The 19440-nt window shown below is 38.8% G+C and overlaps 1 protein-coding gene across 3 annotated transcripts in view; it reads left to right on the forward strand.

Moving 5' to 3' along the window:
* Positions 1–19440, forward strand: part of RAB4A (RAB4A, member RAS oncogene family) — a 46885-nt gene that overhangs the window by 11783 nt on the left and 15662 nt on the right. For 2 of the 3 annotated variants that reach the window (XM_035008409.1, XM_035008408.1), the window contains exons 2-3: positions 14487–14567; positions 16641–16755. In XM_035008409.1, coding sequence (XP_034864300.1) covers positions 14487–14567; positions 16641–16755 — 196 coding nt within the window. Of the gene's footprint in view, positions 1–14196; positions 14327–14486; positions 14568–16640; positions 16756–19440 lie in introns of all 3 variants that reach the window. The other variant, XM_035008410.1, reaches the window with a different exon arrangement.

Consider the following 19440-nt stretch of genomic DNA (forward strand, 5'->3'; position numbering starts at 1 on the left):
TGTCGAGACACGTCAGTAAGTTCCAAATGCAGGAGGTTTCTCCCGAAGACTTACTCCTTTGGCTCTGTGTTAGCTGTGTCACTTGGCTTGGAGACCATTTGTTCCTGATCCGTGTTTCGTCTGTGTTCCTGAATGGTTGACTGTTTTTTTCCCCTTTGGCTTTCATTTCTTGTACCTTGTTTAAGAACTTCCCTCTCCCTTTAGATGAAGAATGAACTTCAGTGTCTTTCAAAATTTTGCCTTTTTTTTACATTTGCATTAATTTACCTGAAAACAGTGTCTGTGGATGTTTTCAGGCAGGGGTCCAATTTCACATTTATTCCCCATACGGATACCCAGATGTCCAGGTATCACTTCTCAGATTGTCTGTTTTTTTCTCCCAGGCATTTGTGATACCTGCTCAGTCATAAATATGTAGGCTTATTTCTGGATCTCCACCCCATGGTCAATGTATCCATCTTTGCCTGAATGGTTGACTTTTAAATAGAAATTCATTTCTGTTTAGTTGATACCTTTCCTATTATCTCATTTAAATTTCTCGTGAAAAATTAAAAGCACATTAGTAGCATATATTCGTTTCAGATTTTCTGGTTTGGGATATGGTCTTTCCCCCACCTTCAAGCTTAATTCATGCTGAAGAAACCCTCATCAGGTGAATGTAATTATCATAGGTTGGATGCAGAAAAACCTCTTTGTGATTTTGAGCCTTAAAATTAACACCCATTGCCATAAATCCACATCAAATCTGATTTAAGTAGACATAATTATTTAACTAGTTCACATTTAGGTTATCTTTTTACACAACCTAACTGGGCAGTTCTCCTTCCTTAATTACTCAGTAATATGGCTCTTTACCTGCTCCTGTTAAACCCTTTCGTAGCTGTGAAGCACTCTACACTTGACATGTAAAATATATACTCTATATTTCATGTATATGTCATTCAACTTCAAGCAAGGAAAGAGAAAAAGAAAGTAAAACCCTGCAGATTATAAAAGCAAAATAAATTAGTAAAATCAATGTAAATGCTACCGTACCCACAGAGACGCCAGCAAACCTCCAATACTCCCTCTCTGAAGAGAGAACATCAGGCTGTACTCCTGACCCCTGGGTTGAAGATGAGGGCATGGGACCCCCATCTTGCGCTCAGCTACAAGGAGGTGTGTGAATTCTAAATCTCCTCAGAAATAGGAGGGGTATCAACTGCAACTCCTCATACAGTTGGATTCTTCTCACCTACAAGGAATAATTCATTACCCATTGTGGTGCTTGGTTTTATCTCTGTTAGCCAAACACAGATCTCTCCACACAAAAATAGCACACTGGACAGCTTGGCTTCTTACCTGCCCTCCTTCCTTCTGCCCCATTGCCTTCTTGAAGCGCATCCTTTGGTCATTCTTCCAGTTTAGGATTGTGCATAGTAAACTTACAGCCATTGTTTGATATTATCACCTATTCTTTTATTTTTCATAGAGCTCTTTATTTTGAGATAATTATAGATTCACATACAGTTTTAGGAAAAAATACAGAGCTCTCATGTACCCTTTCCCTGTTTTCCCCAATGGTAACATCATGCAAAACGCTCATAAGACACCACCTCCGGGATATTGATTTGCCACAGCTGCAGAAATAAAATATTTCTGTCACCGCAAAGATCTCTCCTACTGCCCTTTTATAGGCACACACTCTTCCTTCCTGCCCCCACCCGCTCTGTAGGCCCTGGCAACTACTAATCTGTTCTCTGTTTCTATAATCTTGTCACTTCAACAATGTTCTTAAATGGAATCATGCATCACATAATCTTTTGGGATTGACTCTTTCTCTGGAGATTCCTCCAGATTACTGCATACACCAACAGGTTCATTCCTTTTTCCTGCTCGATGGGATTCCTTGGTATGAGTGTACTAGAGTTTGTTCACCTGTTGAAGAGCATCTGGGTTGTTTCCAGTTTGGGGCTATTGTGAATAAAACTACTATAAATGTTGGTGTACAGAGTTTTGTGTGAACATAAATCTTAATTTTCTGGGATAAATGCCTAGGAGTACAATTGCTGAGTCATATGGTAGTTGCATGTTTAGTTTTTTAAGAAACTGAACTAATTTCCAAAAGTACATTTCTACCAGCAGTGTGTGGGTGATATGATTTCTGAGCATCCTTGCCATCATTTGGTGTTGTCACTATTTTTTATTCGAGCCATTCTGGGTAGTTGTATAGTAATACCTCATTACAGTTTTAATTTGCATTTCCCTGATTATTGGTTAATGATGTTAAACATATTTTCACATGCTTACTTGCCATTTGCCTATCTTTTTCTGCAAATGTCTCTCCATGTCACGACCGTTTTCCAGTTGGATTGTTTGAGTTTATATTGTGGAGTTTTGAGAGGTTTTTTTTTAAATGTGTATAATCTAGATGCTAGTCCTTTGTTGGATATATATTTTTCAGTCTTTTCTTCCACTCTGTAGCTTATCTTTTCATTCTCCTAACAAAATTTTCTTTTTTTTTTTTAAGATTTATTTATTTATTTGAGAGAGAGAGTGTGCACGAGTGCACAAGCAGGAGGTACCGAGGGAGAGGGAGAGAGAATCTCAGGCTGCGACAAGCACGGAGCCTGATGAGCTTGATCTCATGACCCCAAGATCACGACCTGAGCCAAAACCAAGACTCAGATGCCCAACCGACTGTGCCACCCAGGTGCCCCCAAAATTTTCTACAAAGGAAAAGTTTTCAATTTTGATAAAGTCCAATTTATCAGTTTTTCTTTCTCTGGCTTGTTTTTTGGAGTCAAGTCTAAGAACTCTTTGCTTTTCCATAGATCCTAAAGATTTTCCCCCAAATTTTATAGTATAATGTTTTACCTTTAAGTCTGTGATCTATATTGAGTTAATTTTGCATAAGGTATGAGACTTAAGTCATAGTGTCATTTTTTTCCCTTTATGGGTGTCCAGTTGCTTCAGCACCATTTGTTGAGAAGGCTAGCTTTCTGGCATTGAATTGTTTTTGCAGTTTTTTTTTTTTTTTAAGATTTTATTTATTTGAGAGAGTGAGAGAGAGATCACAAACAGAGGGGAAGGGTAGAGGGAGAAGCAGACTCCCCGCTGAGCAGGGAGATGGATGCAGGGCTCCATCCCAGGACCCTGGGATCATGACCTGAGCCGAAGGCAGATGCTTAACCAGCTGAGCCACTCAAGTGCCCCTGTTTTTGCAGTTTTCAAATCTGTTGGATGAGTTAGTATAGGTCTACCTTGGGGTTCTTTGTTCTGTTCCATTGATCTATGTATTATGTATCTCCAAGTGTCGATATCAGACAGACAGGATTACTATAGCTACATCATAAGTCTTCAAATCAGGTAAAGCGATTCCTCAGCTATTCTAGTTCTTTTGTCTTTCCATATAAACGTTAAGCTTGTCTATACCAAAAAGCCTTGCCAGAATTGTTACAGAAACTTTATAAACATGTGTCAGTTTGGGGAGAATTGACATCTTTACTATGTCCAGTCTTCTAATCCAGGAACACAGTATATCTCTCCCCTTATTTAGATTTTCTTTTTTTTTTTTCCCCATCAGCATTGTGTACTTATTAGCATAGACGTCCTTTATGTGTTTTGTTAGACTGACACCTAAGTAAATTTTTTTTGAAGATTTTATTTATTTGAGAGAGAGGGAGAGAGTGAGTGAGAGCACAAGCAGGGGGAAGGGACAAAGGGAGAAGGAGAAGCAGGCTCCCAGCTGAGCAGGGACCCCCACACAGGGACTTGATCCCAGGACCATGACCCAAGCCGAAGGCAGAGGCTTCACCGAGTGAACCACCTAGGTGCCCCCTAAATATATTTTTTGAGTGATTGTGAGTGGCATTATATTTTTAATTTTGATGCCCATGTTTGTTATTAGTGTTAGAAATACAGTTGATTTTTATATTCTGTAATCTTGACCTTGATGAATTCACTTATGGGTTGTAGATTTTTTGGTTTTGTTTTGCTTTTTGAGATTCCTTGAATTTTCATTGTATACAGTCATATCATCCATCAATATGAACAGTTTTATTTCTTCCTTTTCAATCTGTGTGCCTTTGTTTCCCTTTCATGTCTTATTGCATTGGCTGGAACTTCCTGTGTGGTATTGAAAAATAGTGGTGAGAGCCAACATCCTTTCTGTGTTCCTGATCTTAGGGGGAAAGTAGTCTTTCATCGTTAAGTATAAGGTTAGCTGTAGAATTTTTTAAATGGTCTTTATCAAGTTGAGGAAGTTCCTCTCTGTTCTTGTGGTTTTGTTTTTTTTTTTGAGAGTTTGATCACAAGCAGGTGTTGATTCTTGTGAAATGCTTTTTCTGCACCAATTGATATGATCATCTGACTTTTCTTTATTAGCCTATTAATACTGACATTGATTTTGAAATATTGAACTTGCCTTTCATCCCTGAAATAAAGCCCACTTGGTCATAGTGTATAGTTGTATTTATAAATATAAATATTAGTGAATTCTATTTGCTAGTATTTTATTAAGTACTCAGAGATATTGTTCTGTAGTTGGTTTTGTTTCAATACTGTCATCTGGTTTTTGGTGTCAGTGTAATAATAAATATAAGTATATGTAAATAAAATTTTAAATACCTTTATGCTATGTAATATGTAATTACATAACAATATGTATTTAATAATACTTATATTAATATGTGTAGTATATGAAACATCTTTAATATGCTAAATATATAACATTAAAATTTTTAAATAAACAAAAACATATAATAAGTTAGGTAATAATAAATGTCAGCTTCCTAAAATGACTTGAGAAGCGTTCCCTCTTCTATTTTCTCAAAGAGGTTGTATAGAATTGTGTTCTTTTTACAATATTTGATATAATTCAATAGTGAAATCATCTCAGCCTGAATATTTCTGTTTTGTGAGTTTTAAAATTACAAATTCAATTTCATTAATCACTATAGGGCATTTGTGTTTTCGAAGAATTAGTCCATCTCATCTAAGTTGTTGAATTAATGTGTGTGGAGTTGTTCATGTTATTCCTTTGTTATCTTTTTGAAGTCTGGAGGGTCTATAGTAATATGCCCTGTTTACTTCCTGAAACTGAGTATTTGTGTCTTCTCTCCTTTTCTTTGTCAGTCTTAGTTACATAAATGGATTAAAGGTGGCCCTGTATATTGGCCCCTATATTGTTTTCTTCACAGCAAGCTGGGGACATTAGTTCAAAGTCTCCCGGCACTAAACTAAAATTCTTACACATGAGGTGCTTAAAATACAGCCCAAATAAGCATATTTTTAGCCATTTAGAGACTTCCTGCTTTTCATACCCTGTGAAATTACACTCACCATCTGCTAACCTTTGGTAAACAAACTCAGGGGCTATAAAAGACCTCAAGCTGCCGGCTGCCCACCAGACTGCTGAGTGACATCATGTGGACACATAAATCCCCTCTGCAGAGCCCTTGTCCTCCAGAGGTGCCCATGCCCTGTTCCCCTCCTGGGCCCCTTGTCCAGAATCTCCCGCTGTGAGGATGTCCCCTCCAATGCAGCCTGTCAGAGTGCCACCCAAAGAAAGTGGATTTTGCCATCTCACAGTCATGTCTTTTTCCGGGTTGGCCCCTAATTCCTTGAACTCATCACACTTTTGCTAGAAGTTTATCCATTGTACTGATCTTTTCAAGGAGCCAGCTTTTGTTTCATGGATTTTCTGTTTTGTCTTCTATTTTCAGTTTCATTGATTTCTGCCCCTTATTATTTCCTTCCTTATGCTTGCTTTAAGTTTATTATACTCTCCTTTTTCTAGGTTCTTGAGGTAGGAATGTAGATAATTGATTGAGACTTTCTTTTTTCCTAATGTGTGCATTTAGTGCTCTAAATTTTCCTCTCAGCAATGCTTTAGTTGTATCCCACAAATTTTGATAGGTTGTATTTTCTTTTCCATTCAGCCCGATATTTGTTTGATTTCCCATAAGACTTCTTTAAATCAGAGATTATTTAGGGGCGCCTGGGTGGCTCAGTCAGTTAAGCATCTGCCTTTGGCTCAGGTCGAGATCCCCATGTTCTGGGATCGAGCCCCACATCGGGCTCCCTGCTCAGTAGGAAGCCTGCTTCTCCCTCTCCCTCTGCCCTCCCCAACTCCTGCTCTCTCTCTTGCTCTGCTCTCCCTCTCTCTCAAATAAATAAAATCTTTAAAAAAAATAAATCATAGATTATTTAGAAGTATGTTGATTAGTATCTAAGTATTTGGAGATTTTCTTGTTGTCTTCATGTTACTGATTTCTAGTTTGATTACATTGTGATTGGAGAACACATTCTATGTGATTTCAATTCTTTTAAATTTGTTGGGGTTTGTTTTATGGCCCCGGATATAGTCTAACTTGATAATATGTCTCAGGGGTCCTTGAAAAGAATGTGTTCTGCTCTTGTTGGGTGGAGTATTCTGTAAATGTCAACTAGATCGCGTTGGTTTACTATGTTTTTGTTCTTCTGTATGCTTGCTGATTTTTTGTCTAGTTGTTCTCTCAGTTGTAGAGAGAGGGGTATTGAGGTCTCCAACCATAATTGTGGGTTTGTCTGTTTCACACCTTTTAGTTCTGTCAGTTTTTGCTTGACATATACTTTATAGCTCTATTATTTGGTGCATACACATTTAGGATTCCTATGTCTTTTTTTTACACAATGTTATATTAGTTTCAGGTGTGGATTCCTATGGATTGCTGGTAGATTTATTCTTTTATCATGTAATAACTCTTTTGGTCTCAGGAGGTTTTCCTTGCTATTAAGTCTGTTTTATCTGATAATAATAATGTTTTCCTTTGACTAAATGTTTGCATGATACAGCTTTTTCCATCCTTTCACTTTCAGCCTGCCTGTATCATTATAATCCAAGTGAGGTTCTTGTTGACAGCATATAGTCGTGTCATGTTTTTTCATCTAATCTGCCAATTTTTGTCTTTTAATTTGGTATAAATGGTTTCCATTTATTATAATTATTGATATATAAATATTGATATATTAGGACTTATTTTTCAGTTTTTAGTCTGTTTTTCATTTCTCTCTTTTTCCAGTGTTCCAGTGTTATGTGAACATTTTTAAGAATTCTATTCAATTTATTTATAATATTTTTGAGTATATTTCTTTACATAGGTTTTTTAAGGGTTGCTCTGTATTACATTATATATACATATCACAGTCTACTGGTGTCAATCATTTTCTCCATTTGAGAGAAATATAAAAACCTTACCTTCTTTTATATCCCTATAACTGTCCCCCACTTTGATATAATTATCTTAAATATTTGCTCTACTCCTATTTAGAATCACATAAGTGTTACCATTTTTGCTTGAACAGCCAGATACAATTTAGAAAGCTCAACAGGAGAAGAAGAAAAGCCTATTGTATTTATCCTTTTTTTTTTTTTTTTTTTAGTTTTTATTTAAGTAAACTCTACACCCAACATGAGGCTCAAACTCATGACCCTGAGGTCAAGAGTTGCCTGCTCTTCTGACTGAGCCAGTCAGGAGCCCCTTATTTATACATTTTTTGTTTGCCATGCTCTTTCTTCCTTCCTGATGTTCCAAGGCTCCTTTCATCATTTATTTTCTGTTTAGAAACCTTCTTTACAATTCTTTTAAGCATGATTTTAGGATTGGTCTGTTGCTGACAAATTCTGTTAGAGTCCCCCCCCCCCCACTCCATCCCTCCCCCAAGAATGTCTTGATTCCCCCTTCATTCTAGAAAGTCATTTTCACTAGATATAAGATTCTGGGTAGAGCTCCCTGTCAGCCCTTGAAAAATGTGCCACTTCCTTCTGGCCTCTGTGGTTTTTGATGAAAGATCTGCTGTCATTTGGATTATTTTTTTCTCTGTAGGCAAGCTGTCATTTTCTCTGGCTGCTTTCAAGGTATTTTTCTTTGTCTTTAGTTTTCAGAAGTTTAGTTATGATATATATTGGCATGGATTTATTTGGATTCATCCTCAGCTTTTTGAATCTGGATTTATGTCTCTTGCCACATTTAGAAAGTTTTCAGCCATTGTTTCTTTGAGTATTTTTGCAGCCCTGTTCTCTTTTTCCTCTTCTTTCCTGACTCCAGTGACATAAATATTAGAGCTTTTTTTGTAGAATCAAAGGTCCATGAGGCTCTACTCATATATTTTCAGTCTGTTTTCTCTTTGTTGTTTAGATTGGCTATTTTCTGTCATTTTTTATCCAGTTCACAGATTGTTTTTCCTGTCCCTTGCATTTTGCTATTGAGCTCATCTGCTGAGCTTTATATTTCAGTTACTGTATTTTTCAATTCTAAAATTACCATTTGGTTCTTTATATCTTTTATTTCTTTGATAAGACTTTCTCTTCACTAAAGATTTGTTTTTCATTTGTTTCGAGCATGTTTGTATTACTTGTTGAAACATTTTTTTTTTTTTTTAAGATTTTATTTATTTTATTTGAGAGAGAGAGAATGAGAGACAGAGAGCATGAGAGGGAGGAGGGTCAGAGGGAGAAGCAGACTCCCTGCCGAGCAGGGAGCCCGATGCGGGACTCGATCCCGGGACTCCAGGATCATGACCTGAGCCGAAGGCAGTCGCTTAACCAACTGAGCCACCCAGGCGCCCTTGTTGAAACATTTTTATATTTAAAAATCTTTTAAAAGATTTTTTTAAGTTGCTTTAAAATTTTTGTCATGCATTTTTGATATTTCTGTCATCTTGGCATTGGAATCTATTATCTTTCTTCTTTCAGTTTGAGACCTTCCTGGTTCTCAGTATGATGAGTGATTTTCACTTGAAACCTGAACATTTTTATATTATGCTATGAGACTTGAGATCTTTATTTAAATCTTTTATTTAACTGGTTTCCACTCTTGGGCACAGCCTTGTTACTACCAGGTGGAGGTAGAAGGGTATACTCCATGCTCGGCTTCCATTGACATCCAGGTGGAGGGAGTGCTCCTTGTTATTGCTCGGTAGGGCTGAGAGCACCAGAGTTCTGCGGCTCCCACATCACCACCACCATGGTCTCCATGACACTGTGGTGAGGGCTGGGGCGGCTCGTAACCAGCTACCCGAGATGAGAGTCTCAGCTCCGTGCTTGGTCTTCTCAGACATCACCCTGCTGTAGTGAGGTTCTCCGGCCTCACTGGGGGACATCCAGCCCCCCCGCCCCCCCGCCCTGTCACTCAGCCTTTGCTAACACGGGTGGGGGTGGGGTCACAGATTCTCCTGTGCTGTTTGGCTGCAGTAGAGCTGTTGATGTGTAAAGGTTTTCTCACTTGCTAGGCTGCCCTTACCTGGCCCTATGGCTAGACAGAACAGCTTTCTGTGGGCGCTTTTTAAAATCTGCACCCATTGCCATTTCCAGTTGCCAGCTTGTTCAGCTCCAAGTCTGGGGTATGTGAGGTGAAAGGAAAGCCCAAAGAACTCACCCCTGTGTCTTCTTTTCTCAGGCCCCAAGGTCCCTGGCCAGTCTGCCTTCTTCGCTACGCTTTTTAAAGTCTCCATATGTTTCCTTTATATATAATATCTAGTGTCTTAGGTTGTACTGAGCAGGAAGAATAGGAAAAAGTACTTCTATTCCAACTTTCTGGAAGCAGAGGTGTACCTTGGCGTTGAGTATAATTTCTTGTACATTGCATTCTACATTAGACAGTTTTTGTTTTTACGCTCCTTCCTTCAACACCGTGAAGATACTGTCTCACTGCCTTCTGACCTTGGGGTGAGGAACCTAGTTTCTTTATAGGGAATTTTTCCATTCTTCCTGCCTTTATAGTCTTTGTTCTTCCGTTTCACTGTGATGATGATGTGTTTAAGTGTGGACTTATTCTTATTTCTCCTTCTCATGGTTCACAGTTATTTTTGATCTGACAGTCCTTTTAGTTTTAATTCTGTTGAAATTCTTAGTCATGATTTCTTTTAATATTGGCTCTATACTGCATTCTCTATTTTTCCATTCCCAAACACCTGTTAGACCTGTATTGGATCTTTTCTTTCAATCCTCCATATTTCTTAAATCCACATGGTTTCCTCTCCTCGCAACTCTTTGTTCTGCCTTCTGGTAATTTTCTTCAGTCTCCAGTCCAGTTCATAAATTTTCTCCTCATTTTTATTGATTCCTCTTTTTAACCCATCCATTCATTAATTTTAAAGACTACAATTTTTATTTCTGGACACATTCTAGAAATCTAGCTATTCTTTCATATTATTGCATTCTTATAAATTAAATTCCTTTTTTATGGTATTTGTCATCTTGAGTAGACAGTTGACCCATGAATAACACAGGCTTGAACTGCGCAGGTCCACTTCCACATGAATTTCTTTACAGTGTGGTAATGTAAATGTATTTTCTCTTCCTTATGATCTTCTTAGTAACATTTTCTTTTTTCTAGCTTGCTTTATTGTGAGAATATAGTGTATAATACATGTAACATGGAAAATATGTGTAAATCTACTATTTATGTTGTCAGTAAGGCTGCCAATCACCAGTAGACTATTAGTGAAGTGTTTGGGGAGTCGAAAGTTATATGTGGGTTTTTCAACTACACAACATGGGATGGGGGAGGGGAGTAGTGTCAGTGCCCCTAACCCCTGTGTTGTTCAAGGATCAACTGTACTTTATTAAGTTCTTCTTTTTTTTTTAAATCAAGTTCTTGGAAGCATAATCTGTCTGCAGATGGCTGACTCACTTGTGATGGATTGTTTCCTTGAGTGTTTTGTAATTTTAGATTGTGAGCTCATCTTCAAGGAGCTGTAAATGTGAGAATCCTGTGTGTCCTGCCAAAGTAATTCTTCCAGGCATCCTAGTCATGTCACTTTCATTTTTATTGTTGCTCATTTCTTGATTTAGAGGTTCATTGTCCACATGGTTATTTAAATTTGAATTTCAAACCCACCTATCATACAAGCCCATGATTAAACTTCAAAGGGAAATGTTTTTCCCATTCATTAAGAGGCCAGGCAGAGTGAAAGAAGGCTCCTCATTTCCCTGAGCTAGTGAATAGATTTTTTCCTCCAGCCTACCCTTTGACTTCAGGCTGAGCTTTGAAAAGAACTCAGATTTAGCTCTCTACTCATACCTCCTTCACATGGGCGCAAACTCTTATGCTCTGTCCCATACACGTTTTAAACTCAATACTGACGCATCTGGGCCCCTACTGCTTTTTTCTGTTTCTTCTCTTTCCCAAGCATATAGAATTTTCCTTTCTTTCCTAAAAGCTCAGTTATGCATTTTTTTTTAAATGTGGTATATTTTACCCAGCATTTCTAGATGTTTCACCCAAAAGGATTTTCAAACAAAAAGGTTTTCTACTATATTATGAATACTTACCTGTTTGAGCTACAAGAGGTAGAGTATGAAGAGTTTGTTGGAGGGTTGTCTGGGTGGCTCAGTTGGCTAAGCATCTGACTCTTGGTTTCAGCTCAGGTCACAATTTCAGGGTCATGAGATCAAGCCCCTCATCAGGCTCTGCACTCAGCGAGGAGTCTGCTTGAGATTCTCTCCCTCTCTGCCTCCCCCCGCCCCCCAACTCTGTCTCTCAAATAAATAAATCTTAAAAAAAAAAGTTTGATGGAGGAATTTTTACATGTGGATATTACATGTCTTACTTGTCTTTTGTCCAGCAAGGTGCAGTTCAGTGGATATGTTACTCTTTTGCCTGTTGGGAGCTATGGTACAATCTAGATAACAATTACCATAATAAAGTACATTTAAGCAAAACTTCCAAAGCAGAAAATAACAGTGGAACAAGAATCAAGCTAAAGTCTATGTCTAGATATATGAGTTTTTGTTCCAGGATCACACAGATTTGTGATACTCATTTTTCTGTGTACATATGAAACGTAAGAAACATTTCAGTTTGCAAATACAAATTCTTTTCTTTGCCAGTATTTATTGTTTCCTATATATTGGCAGCATCTTTATTTGGCTCTCACCTTTTTCTGTTTGCAACTTATATGGTTGACTCTTGAACAGCAAAGGGGTTAAGGGCGCCAACGCTCAGCACAGTTGAAAACCCACATATAAATTCTGACTCCCCGAAAACTTAACTCCTAATATCCTACTGTTGACTGGAGCCTTACTGATAACATAAACAATCAGTTAACACGTGTTTCCTATATTATATGTATTATATACCATATTCTTAAAATAAAACAAGCTAGAGAAAAGAAAATGCTATTAAGAAAATCACAAGGAGGGGGGCACCTGGGTGGCTCAGTCGGTTAAGCATCCGACTCTTGGTTTCAGCTCAAGTCATGATCTTGTGGTTGTGGAATCGAGCCCTGAGTAGGGCTCTACACTCAGTGCAGGGTCTGCTTCAGATTCTTTCTCCCTCCCCCTCTATTCCTCTCTACTCATGCTCTCTCTTTCTCAAATACATAAAATCTTTAAAGAAAATCACAAAGGTGGGAGGCAGCACATGGGTGGCTCAGTTGGTTAAGCGTCCAACTCTTGGTTTTGACTCCGGTCATGATCTCAGGGTTGTGAGATCGAACCCTGAATCAGGCTCCACACTCAGCACAGAATCTGCTTGAGATTCTGTCTCTACCTCTCCCTCTGCCCCTTCTCGTGAGCACATGCTCTCTCTGTCTTAAATAAATAAATCTTTTTTAAAAAGAAAGAAAATCACAAGGAAGAGAAAATACATTTATAGTACTGTACTGTAAAAAATCCACAATAAGTGAAACCATGTACTTATTCAAGGATCAACTTTACAGTGTATTGGGCTTTATATTTTAAATAGAAGAAGATATTGAACAAAACTGAGAAATTCCAGTGTTTTCATTTTAACCTGGCAATCTTAACCTTTGATTTCTTAGGTTATGAAAGCTGTTCAATGAACATGACTAGATTTGGCATGTTTTATTTTGTGTGTCTATGTAGAAAAATTACATAAGACTTGCCATTTTCCCCATTCTTAAGTCTGCAGTTCGTTTGCATTAAGTACATTCACGTTGTTGACAGCCATTGCCACAATCTATCTCCAGAACTTTTCCATCTTTCCACACTGATACTCATGTCCATTAAACAGTACCTCCTCATTCCCCCCTTCCCTAGCCACTGGCAGCCACGATTCTACTTTCTGTCTCTGAATCTGACTACTCTAGGTACATTATATAAATGGAATCTACAGTGTTTCTCCTTTTGTGACTGGATTGTTTCCCTTAGCATAATGTCTTTGAGGGTTATCCATGTTGTAACATGTGTCAGAGTTTCCTCATTTTCAAGGCTGAGTAATATTCCAGGGTATGTTTACACCATATTTTGTTTGTCCATTTATCTATAAATGGATACTTGGGTTGCTTCTTTTTGGCTACTGTGAATAATGCTGCTGTGAACATGAATGTGGCATGCTTTAAAAACATGTGGTGAGAAACATAAAACTTGTTATTTTTAAATGCTTACAATTCTAATAGCATTATCCTATAAGTTTATTGCCTGTAACCATGTAAAAATCATGAGAGGTTAAATAGGCTTCATCTTTGAGTGATGATTAATATAGTTCTGAAGAAACAGGGCCAGCCTACGTGTCAGCAAATAAATAGGCTGTTTGGACTTACATGGGGGAGAGAAGGAGCCAGGGCTAGGAGAGCTCGGTCTGGGTTTGGAAAAGGTATGTGGAGGTAACACTTTCAGAGGTGCAAACCAGGGAACCAGGGACACAGAGCAGGGTCTTCAGGGCCTCAGAATGAGTCCAGCAGCAGGGGGGTTTGCAGTGGTGGGTTCTGATCAAGGTGTGAGGGGTGGGGGAGGGAGTGGGTCCTCTGCAGCTCCTGTCTCAGCAGAACTAACGTTCTTTGCTAACAGAAAAAGCAAAATTAATCAGTAAGGCAACGTGGGGCTACTGATGCTACATCATGCTAATTCAATTAACAAATTCTGGAGAGTCTTCATTTCCATTTTATGGAAAATAATATTCCAAATTAAATATATTACTCTGTGTAAAGAAGAAATGAAGAATTCTTTTTACACTGAATAAGACAAATTTCCTACTTTGAATACTGACCCAAACTTGGCTTAAGCCGTCCTTCCCTCAAGGTGCAGATAAGGAAATAGAAGCAAGACCACAAAAATCTGCAAGGGTGGGGGAAACATACCTATTTTTTAAAAAGAAGAAGGGCGTGGACTTCTCAAAGCCTAGAAGTTTCCCAGGGTTCTTCTTTTGTACAGAAAACACTTGAAACTTCTAGACTATTTTTGTCCCTACTTATTCATATTTCTTTGAATAGTGACTAGCAAAGGAATGAATTTTACAAGAATAGTCTTCAAACTTCCAACATCAAAGGAAGTTTTCCCATGAGCAGTGTTTGGAAAACCACTGAATTGGCATGTAAAGCCAAATATCAAAAAGGTGAAAATGTAAGTTGACATGTTTTTTGTTGTTTTCACAGAATAGTTGCCTCTTTTTTCTGTTACATTAACAAGTAAGATTTTATTAACTTTTTTTGATCATAGTCTAAGAATAAATTTGTAGCACATGTTTTAAAGTTATTTTTCATGGTCTCTTTTTGTTTTTCAGATTTTTTGTTTAAGTTCTTGGTTATTGGAAATGCAGGAACTGGCAAGTCTTGCTTGCTTCATCAGTTTATAGAAAAAAAATGTAAGTGACATCAGAAAAAAAATGTCAGTGTTTGATGCATGTCTTCCCGTGAGTGCTGTCTTGCTCAGATTTGTCTATAGCAAAACTTCTGAATATTATTTCAGGAAAAAAGTTACAGCTTAAAAGTATGTTAAAGGAACATTAAAAGTTTATGTTATATTAAACTTCTAGCAGTATGACTGAGTTTTTATTATTTCAGTTTTATGGTGGTTCATTGTTCAATATATTATCATACTGTGCATTGTCCAGATACTCCAGTACATTGCAGATATTGAAATACAACAGGGTTAGGCAGAAGGCCGCAGAGGACTTTGCTTTCCTGACAGGGAGCTGCCCAAGAAGCCCGAGTAGTACATTGTAGATAAAACAGTCCTGTTGGGTCCTCGGTGGCTTGTACTGTAGTGAAGGCAGTTATTGTCATCAGTTCTGGTTTGCAGGTTCAAGAAGCAGCTTTAGAGCAGTTAGGGGGTGTGTGCCCTTGGGATGGTCCCCTAGAGTTGGTTAGACTCAAGTCCAGGTCTTTTGACCACAGACCCATCTTGTTGCCATTGGCTTGCACTGTTTTGGTAAGGGAAATTGAATGTTTAATTCCAAAGTATTGTAAAAGACTTGTAAGTTTGAAAGCCCCTTAAAATAAACAGTGCTTTTACAATCATGGAAAGAATTGTGGAGGATGACCTGTTTCACGGCAGTCAGGTGAAAGCACAAAAACAGATTTACTTTCACTGAACTGCAGTGCATCTTAAGCATGTGCACCTGAGTGGTGGTGGGTAAAATGGGGAAACAGACAGCAGAGGAAGTCCTTGGCAAGGAGCTTTGAAGAATAAAACTGTAGAAATATATTCTGCTACTTCCGTTTTCATTATCCAAGAGCTTGTTGGGACCTCTGTTTAGTGACACGGAGCCAGCGTGGGTTAGTCACGGAGCCAGTCCTCGCTGAATGAACAAGTATTCACTCACTGGGGGCATCCAGGTCTCTTCACAAGTTGCCAAGACTGCATTGTAGCATCTCAGAAAAAAATGCCCCAAGGATATTGGGTCCAGAACCCGCCTCCTTATCTTTGCATCCTCCCCCTGTGGCAAGCTCTCCCTTGACAGTCCTCCCCTAACTCCTCACCAAGGAGACGGGTATGTGTGTTGGGTTAGTCTGCATGGTCTACAGCATGATGGGAAAGGCTTCACTTTATTCGTCTTGTGGCCATGTTGTAACCAGGACGCCCTTGGACTTTAGCCATCACCCTTGAGGCTTTTACTCTGAGGTTTCTTGGTAGCTTGAATTCTAGAATGTCCACACTAGTTCCACATCATCTGAGACAGGCTGGTGTGGTCAGTATTAACCTGTCATCCCCCCACCCCTGGCCCCAGGAAACACTTACGGTTCATTCTAGGTGGGTTTAGTGAGCTACTTATTTTGCCTGCCTCCCAATACAGATAGTATTGACTTCTCCAACAAATTCATTCCAAATTACTGCCACACAATCCTCAAATTCATGCAAACTCAACAGCTATCATATGCTCAGAATTTTTGTTGTTTGGTTTTGTTTTGTTTTGTTTATCTTTTCCTCTTTTCCCCTTAATCTTGGGTATCCATCAAGTTTCTTTTGGGGGCTACGGGAAGTACTTTTCCTTCCCTTTTATTTCTTTGGACTATTTATCCATTCAAATAGTGGAAACGGTCACCACCTCATTCCTGACTGAGTTGCAGTCTGTCACTGGGCTCTAAGCCCTTTAGGTTGGCCCCCAGGTATTTTGTGCAGTCCCTGTGAGTGCCCTCCCAGTGGACAGGTAGATATGATTCTCATGTGGCATAGCCACTTCCAAGCCTAGGCTTTAAAATGAATGGTTTGCTTTAGGGGTTTTGTGAAGGAGCCTTATCGTCTCTTTCAGAATAGGAACTGTATGTGTATTCTGTTTAAAACAGTGAGTGCTTCTTATCAACTGACTATTGGAGAAATGAAAGGCTACAGTAAATTATATTTCCATTGACTTTAACCCTTGATTTTGCTTGTTTAAATCTGTATGTCTGTTTCTTTAATGTTCTAAAATAAATATCTTGTTCTTTTTCTTTTTCAGTCAAAGATGACTCAAATCATACAATAGGAGTGGAATTTGGTTCAAAGATAATAAATGTTGGTGGTAAATATGTAAAGTTACAGATATGGGATACAGCAGGCCAAGAACGATTCAGGTAGCTTTCTCTCTGATTTAATAAAAATATTTAAAAATTGGATTTGAAATAACCAATTATAGTCTCTTCATATATATAGTTTCCTCCTCCCCGCACAGATTTCAGAAACTTCACCTCTGGAAGCTTTAAGACAAGCTAAAAGTCAAGTTTTCTCCATGCAGCATTGATTTACTAAAGAATGCATTCGAATCTCTCGAGTGAGCGCACTCTAATGTAGAGGCTAATTTATTCTTTGGGACCAGTGACTACATTGGGAGGACGTGGCATTGTGTATCCTGCAGTAATACTTTTAGATTAAAATTAAGGCAAAGTAATAGCCCAGCAGTTTTTCTCTTTCACTTTTAAGGCAGAATTTTTAAAAACCTCTTTTGGCATTTTTGTTTGTTTGTTTTATACTAACTAGAGCATGTTCTGATGGTTGATACACATTCCACCAAATATTCTCTCCTGCACATTTTTATTACACTACAGTCATAATTGATGTTTGGGCAGACCACTGCAAATGAAGTTACATGTTTAATATTCTGTAAGTACTAAAGCAAGAAAGTGGATTAATATTAATATTGTAGTAGTGGTGTTTGAACAGATACACGAAGTCAAAATAGAACAGATATACACAGTCTTAAAATTCAGTTAAGTAAAACTCACTCTCACAGCATTAAAGTCAGGTGTATATTATATTTGAAATGTTCAATAATTGTTTGCTTCAAAATCTTTAATCACAATCATTTCTTCTGGAACCACTGATTAAACTTTGTGGATTCAATCCAGACTTATGTTTTCTCCCCCCAAACCCTTGCTGAAATGACTCTAAAACAACTGAAATGGCATGAACTCACAAAGACCCAGAAAGGGGGAGTACATAGTTATGATGAAGAGATTTCAAAAAAAAAAAAAAGGGTAGCGATAAGGAGTGGATGGTGACTGACTGAAAGCCGAGGGAGCTGCGCCTTAAGTGCCTGTAACAGGGGAAGGCCAGCGAGCTGGAGGCCCGTTCTTCCCGCTGAATCCGGGAAAAGGTCAGGCTGAGGAAGCACCGGGTTCTGCAGGAGGGACGGTTAGTGCTTCCATATGCGTGTGCATGCACCCACCTGAGCAGAAGTTCAGTCTCTGAGTTGAAGCAGGGTCAGCGTGCATCATAAGGCCCAGCAGAGGCAAGGATGAGGGAGGGACTGAAAGGAGGGAAATTAGTGCAAGTCTGCACCCCCTAGCCCCCCTCCCCCACCTCTTTCCAGTTGCTGCCAGCCAGGTGTATATGTACTCTCAGGCAGGAGAAACAGAAAAATGAATAGCTCCAAAGGAAAGGCCTAAATATACTAACATTTTGGCTTCCCCAATAAAACAGCCTAATCTCTGTAATTTTCTACCAAAGAAATGAGATCCCAGATGTATTGGGCCCACCTCACACCAAATACAAATGAATGGGGGGAACAGTTCCAACTAGTGTATATCAGGTGACATTTCAGAGGACAAGGATGAAGTGAAGATACAAAAAGATCCCAAGAAGAAAAACAGTCACCTTGAAGGACTAGCAAAAGGAATTGCATTATACTGTTCAACAGCAACTTTCGGAAGCTAGAAGATACTGAAGCCTTGCCCTCCTAACTCAGCATGAAAAATTCCTTTCCAACCTAAATACTAAACTTAGCCAAACTGTCAATCAAGTGTGAGAATAAAGTCAGAAGGCCCTTAGATATTCAAGTATAGGGGAAACATAGGTTATCTTTTCACGTATTCTTTCTTAGAAACTTCAGGAGGATATACTTCATCAGCACAAGGAAGTAAACCCTGAAAGAGGAAGGTGAAGTCCAGCCAACAGGGGACCCAGCCGGGGAGACGAGCCAGGACATAGGTGTCACAGGGCGGCCGTCAGGAGAGGGTGCTGCCTGACAGGGGGAGGAGGAGGGGGAGATGCAGGGAAGGGGCTGGGAGCGTATGAGTGAGATAGAGTCTTACCAAAGCAGGAAGGCAGTAAGCCCTGAAACTCGTAAGTCAGATAGTTTCATAAGCATTTTATAGAAATATGGAAGCAAATACCAGAAAAACAAAACTAAGATCCATGGAAGTAGGGACATTTGTATTTTGTTGTTATTGCTTCTCCAAAGCCCAGGGTAGAATCTAGCACATAGATGTTTAACGTGTATTCCGTTAATGACTTAATTTAGGAAAAAAATCAAATCCAGAGGCCTTGGGAGTGGGGCTCCCAGGGAAGAGTGAGGCAGGAGACTGCAGACTTTCACGTCGGGCCTGTTAGCAATATTTGCTTTCCAAACTAGGTGCCTGTATTACTCTGGTTTAAATTACTTTTGAGAAAATTAAATACCTCAAAAAAGTACTTTTCTTAAGCATTTGACTTGTATACTTGAGTAATTTGTTAGACCCCATGTGTCAGGGTACAGTGAAATAAATGACTTTGTAGCAGATGTAATTTAGTTTCTCTTGAGAACTCTTACATACCTCTTTCTCTAGAAACCTGCTGGTTTCTAGAAACTAAAACAGAAAAAGAGTTGTCTCTTCACATATGTGGAAAAGAGCCCTCCCCCCCCTTGGAGAGGCGACCCCGGGAAGAACTAAGGATCTGATCCTGCTCATGCGGTGCCTCTCTGCCATTTCTTAAAGCATATGCCCCTCTGTAGAGCAATGTAAAGGTAGAAAGGGGAAGCTTCAGGCTACCTATCTGCCTGT

This window comes from Mirounga leonina, unplaced genomic scaffold, assembly GCF_011800145.1.
Source record: "Mirounga leonina isolate KUSES-001 unplaced genomic scaffold, KU_Mleo_1.0 Mir_152, whole genome shotgun sequence".
NCBI classification, from domain to species: domain Eukaryota; kingdom Metazoa; phylum Chordata; class Mammalia; order Carnivora; family Phocidae; genus Mirounga; species Mirounga leonina.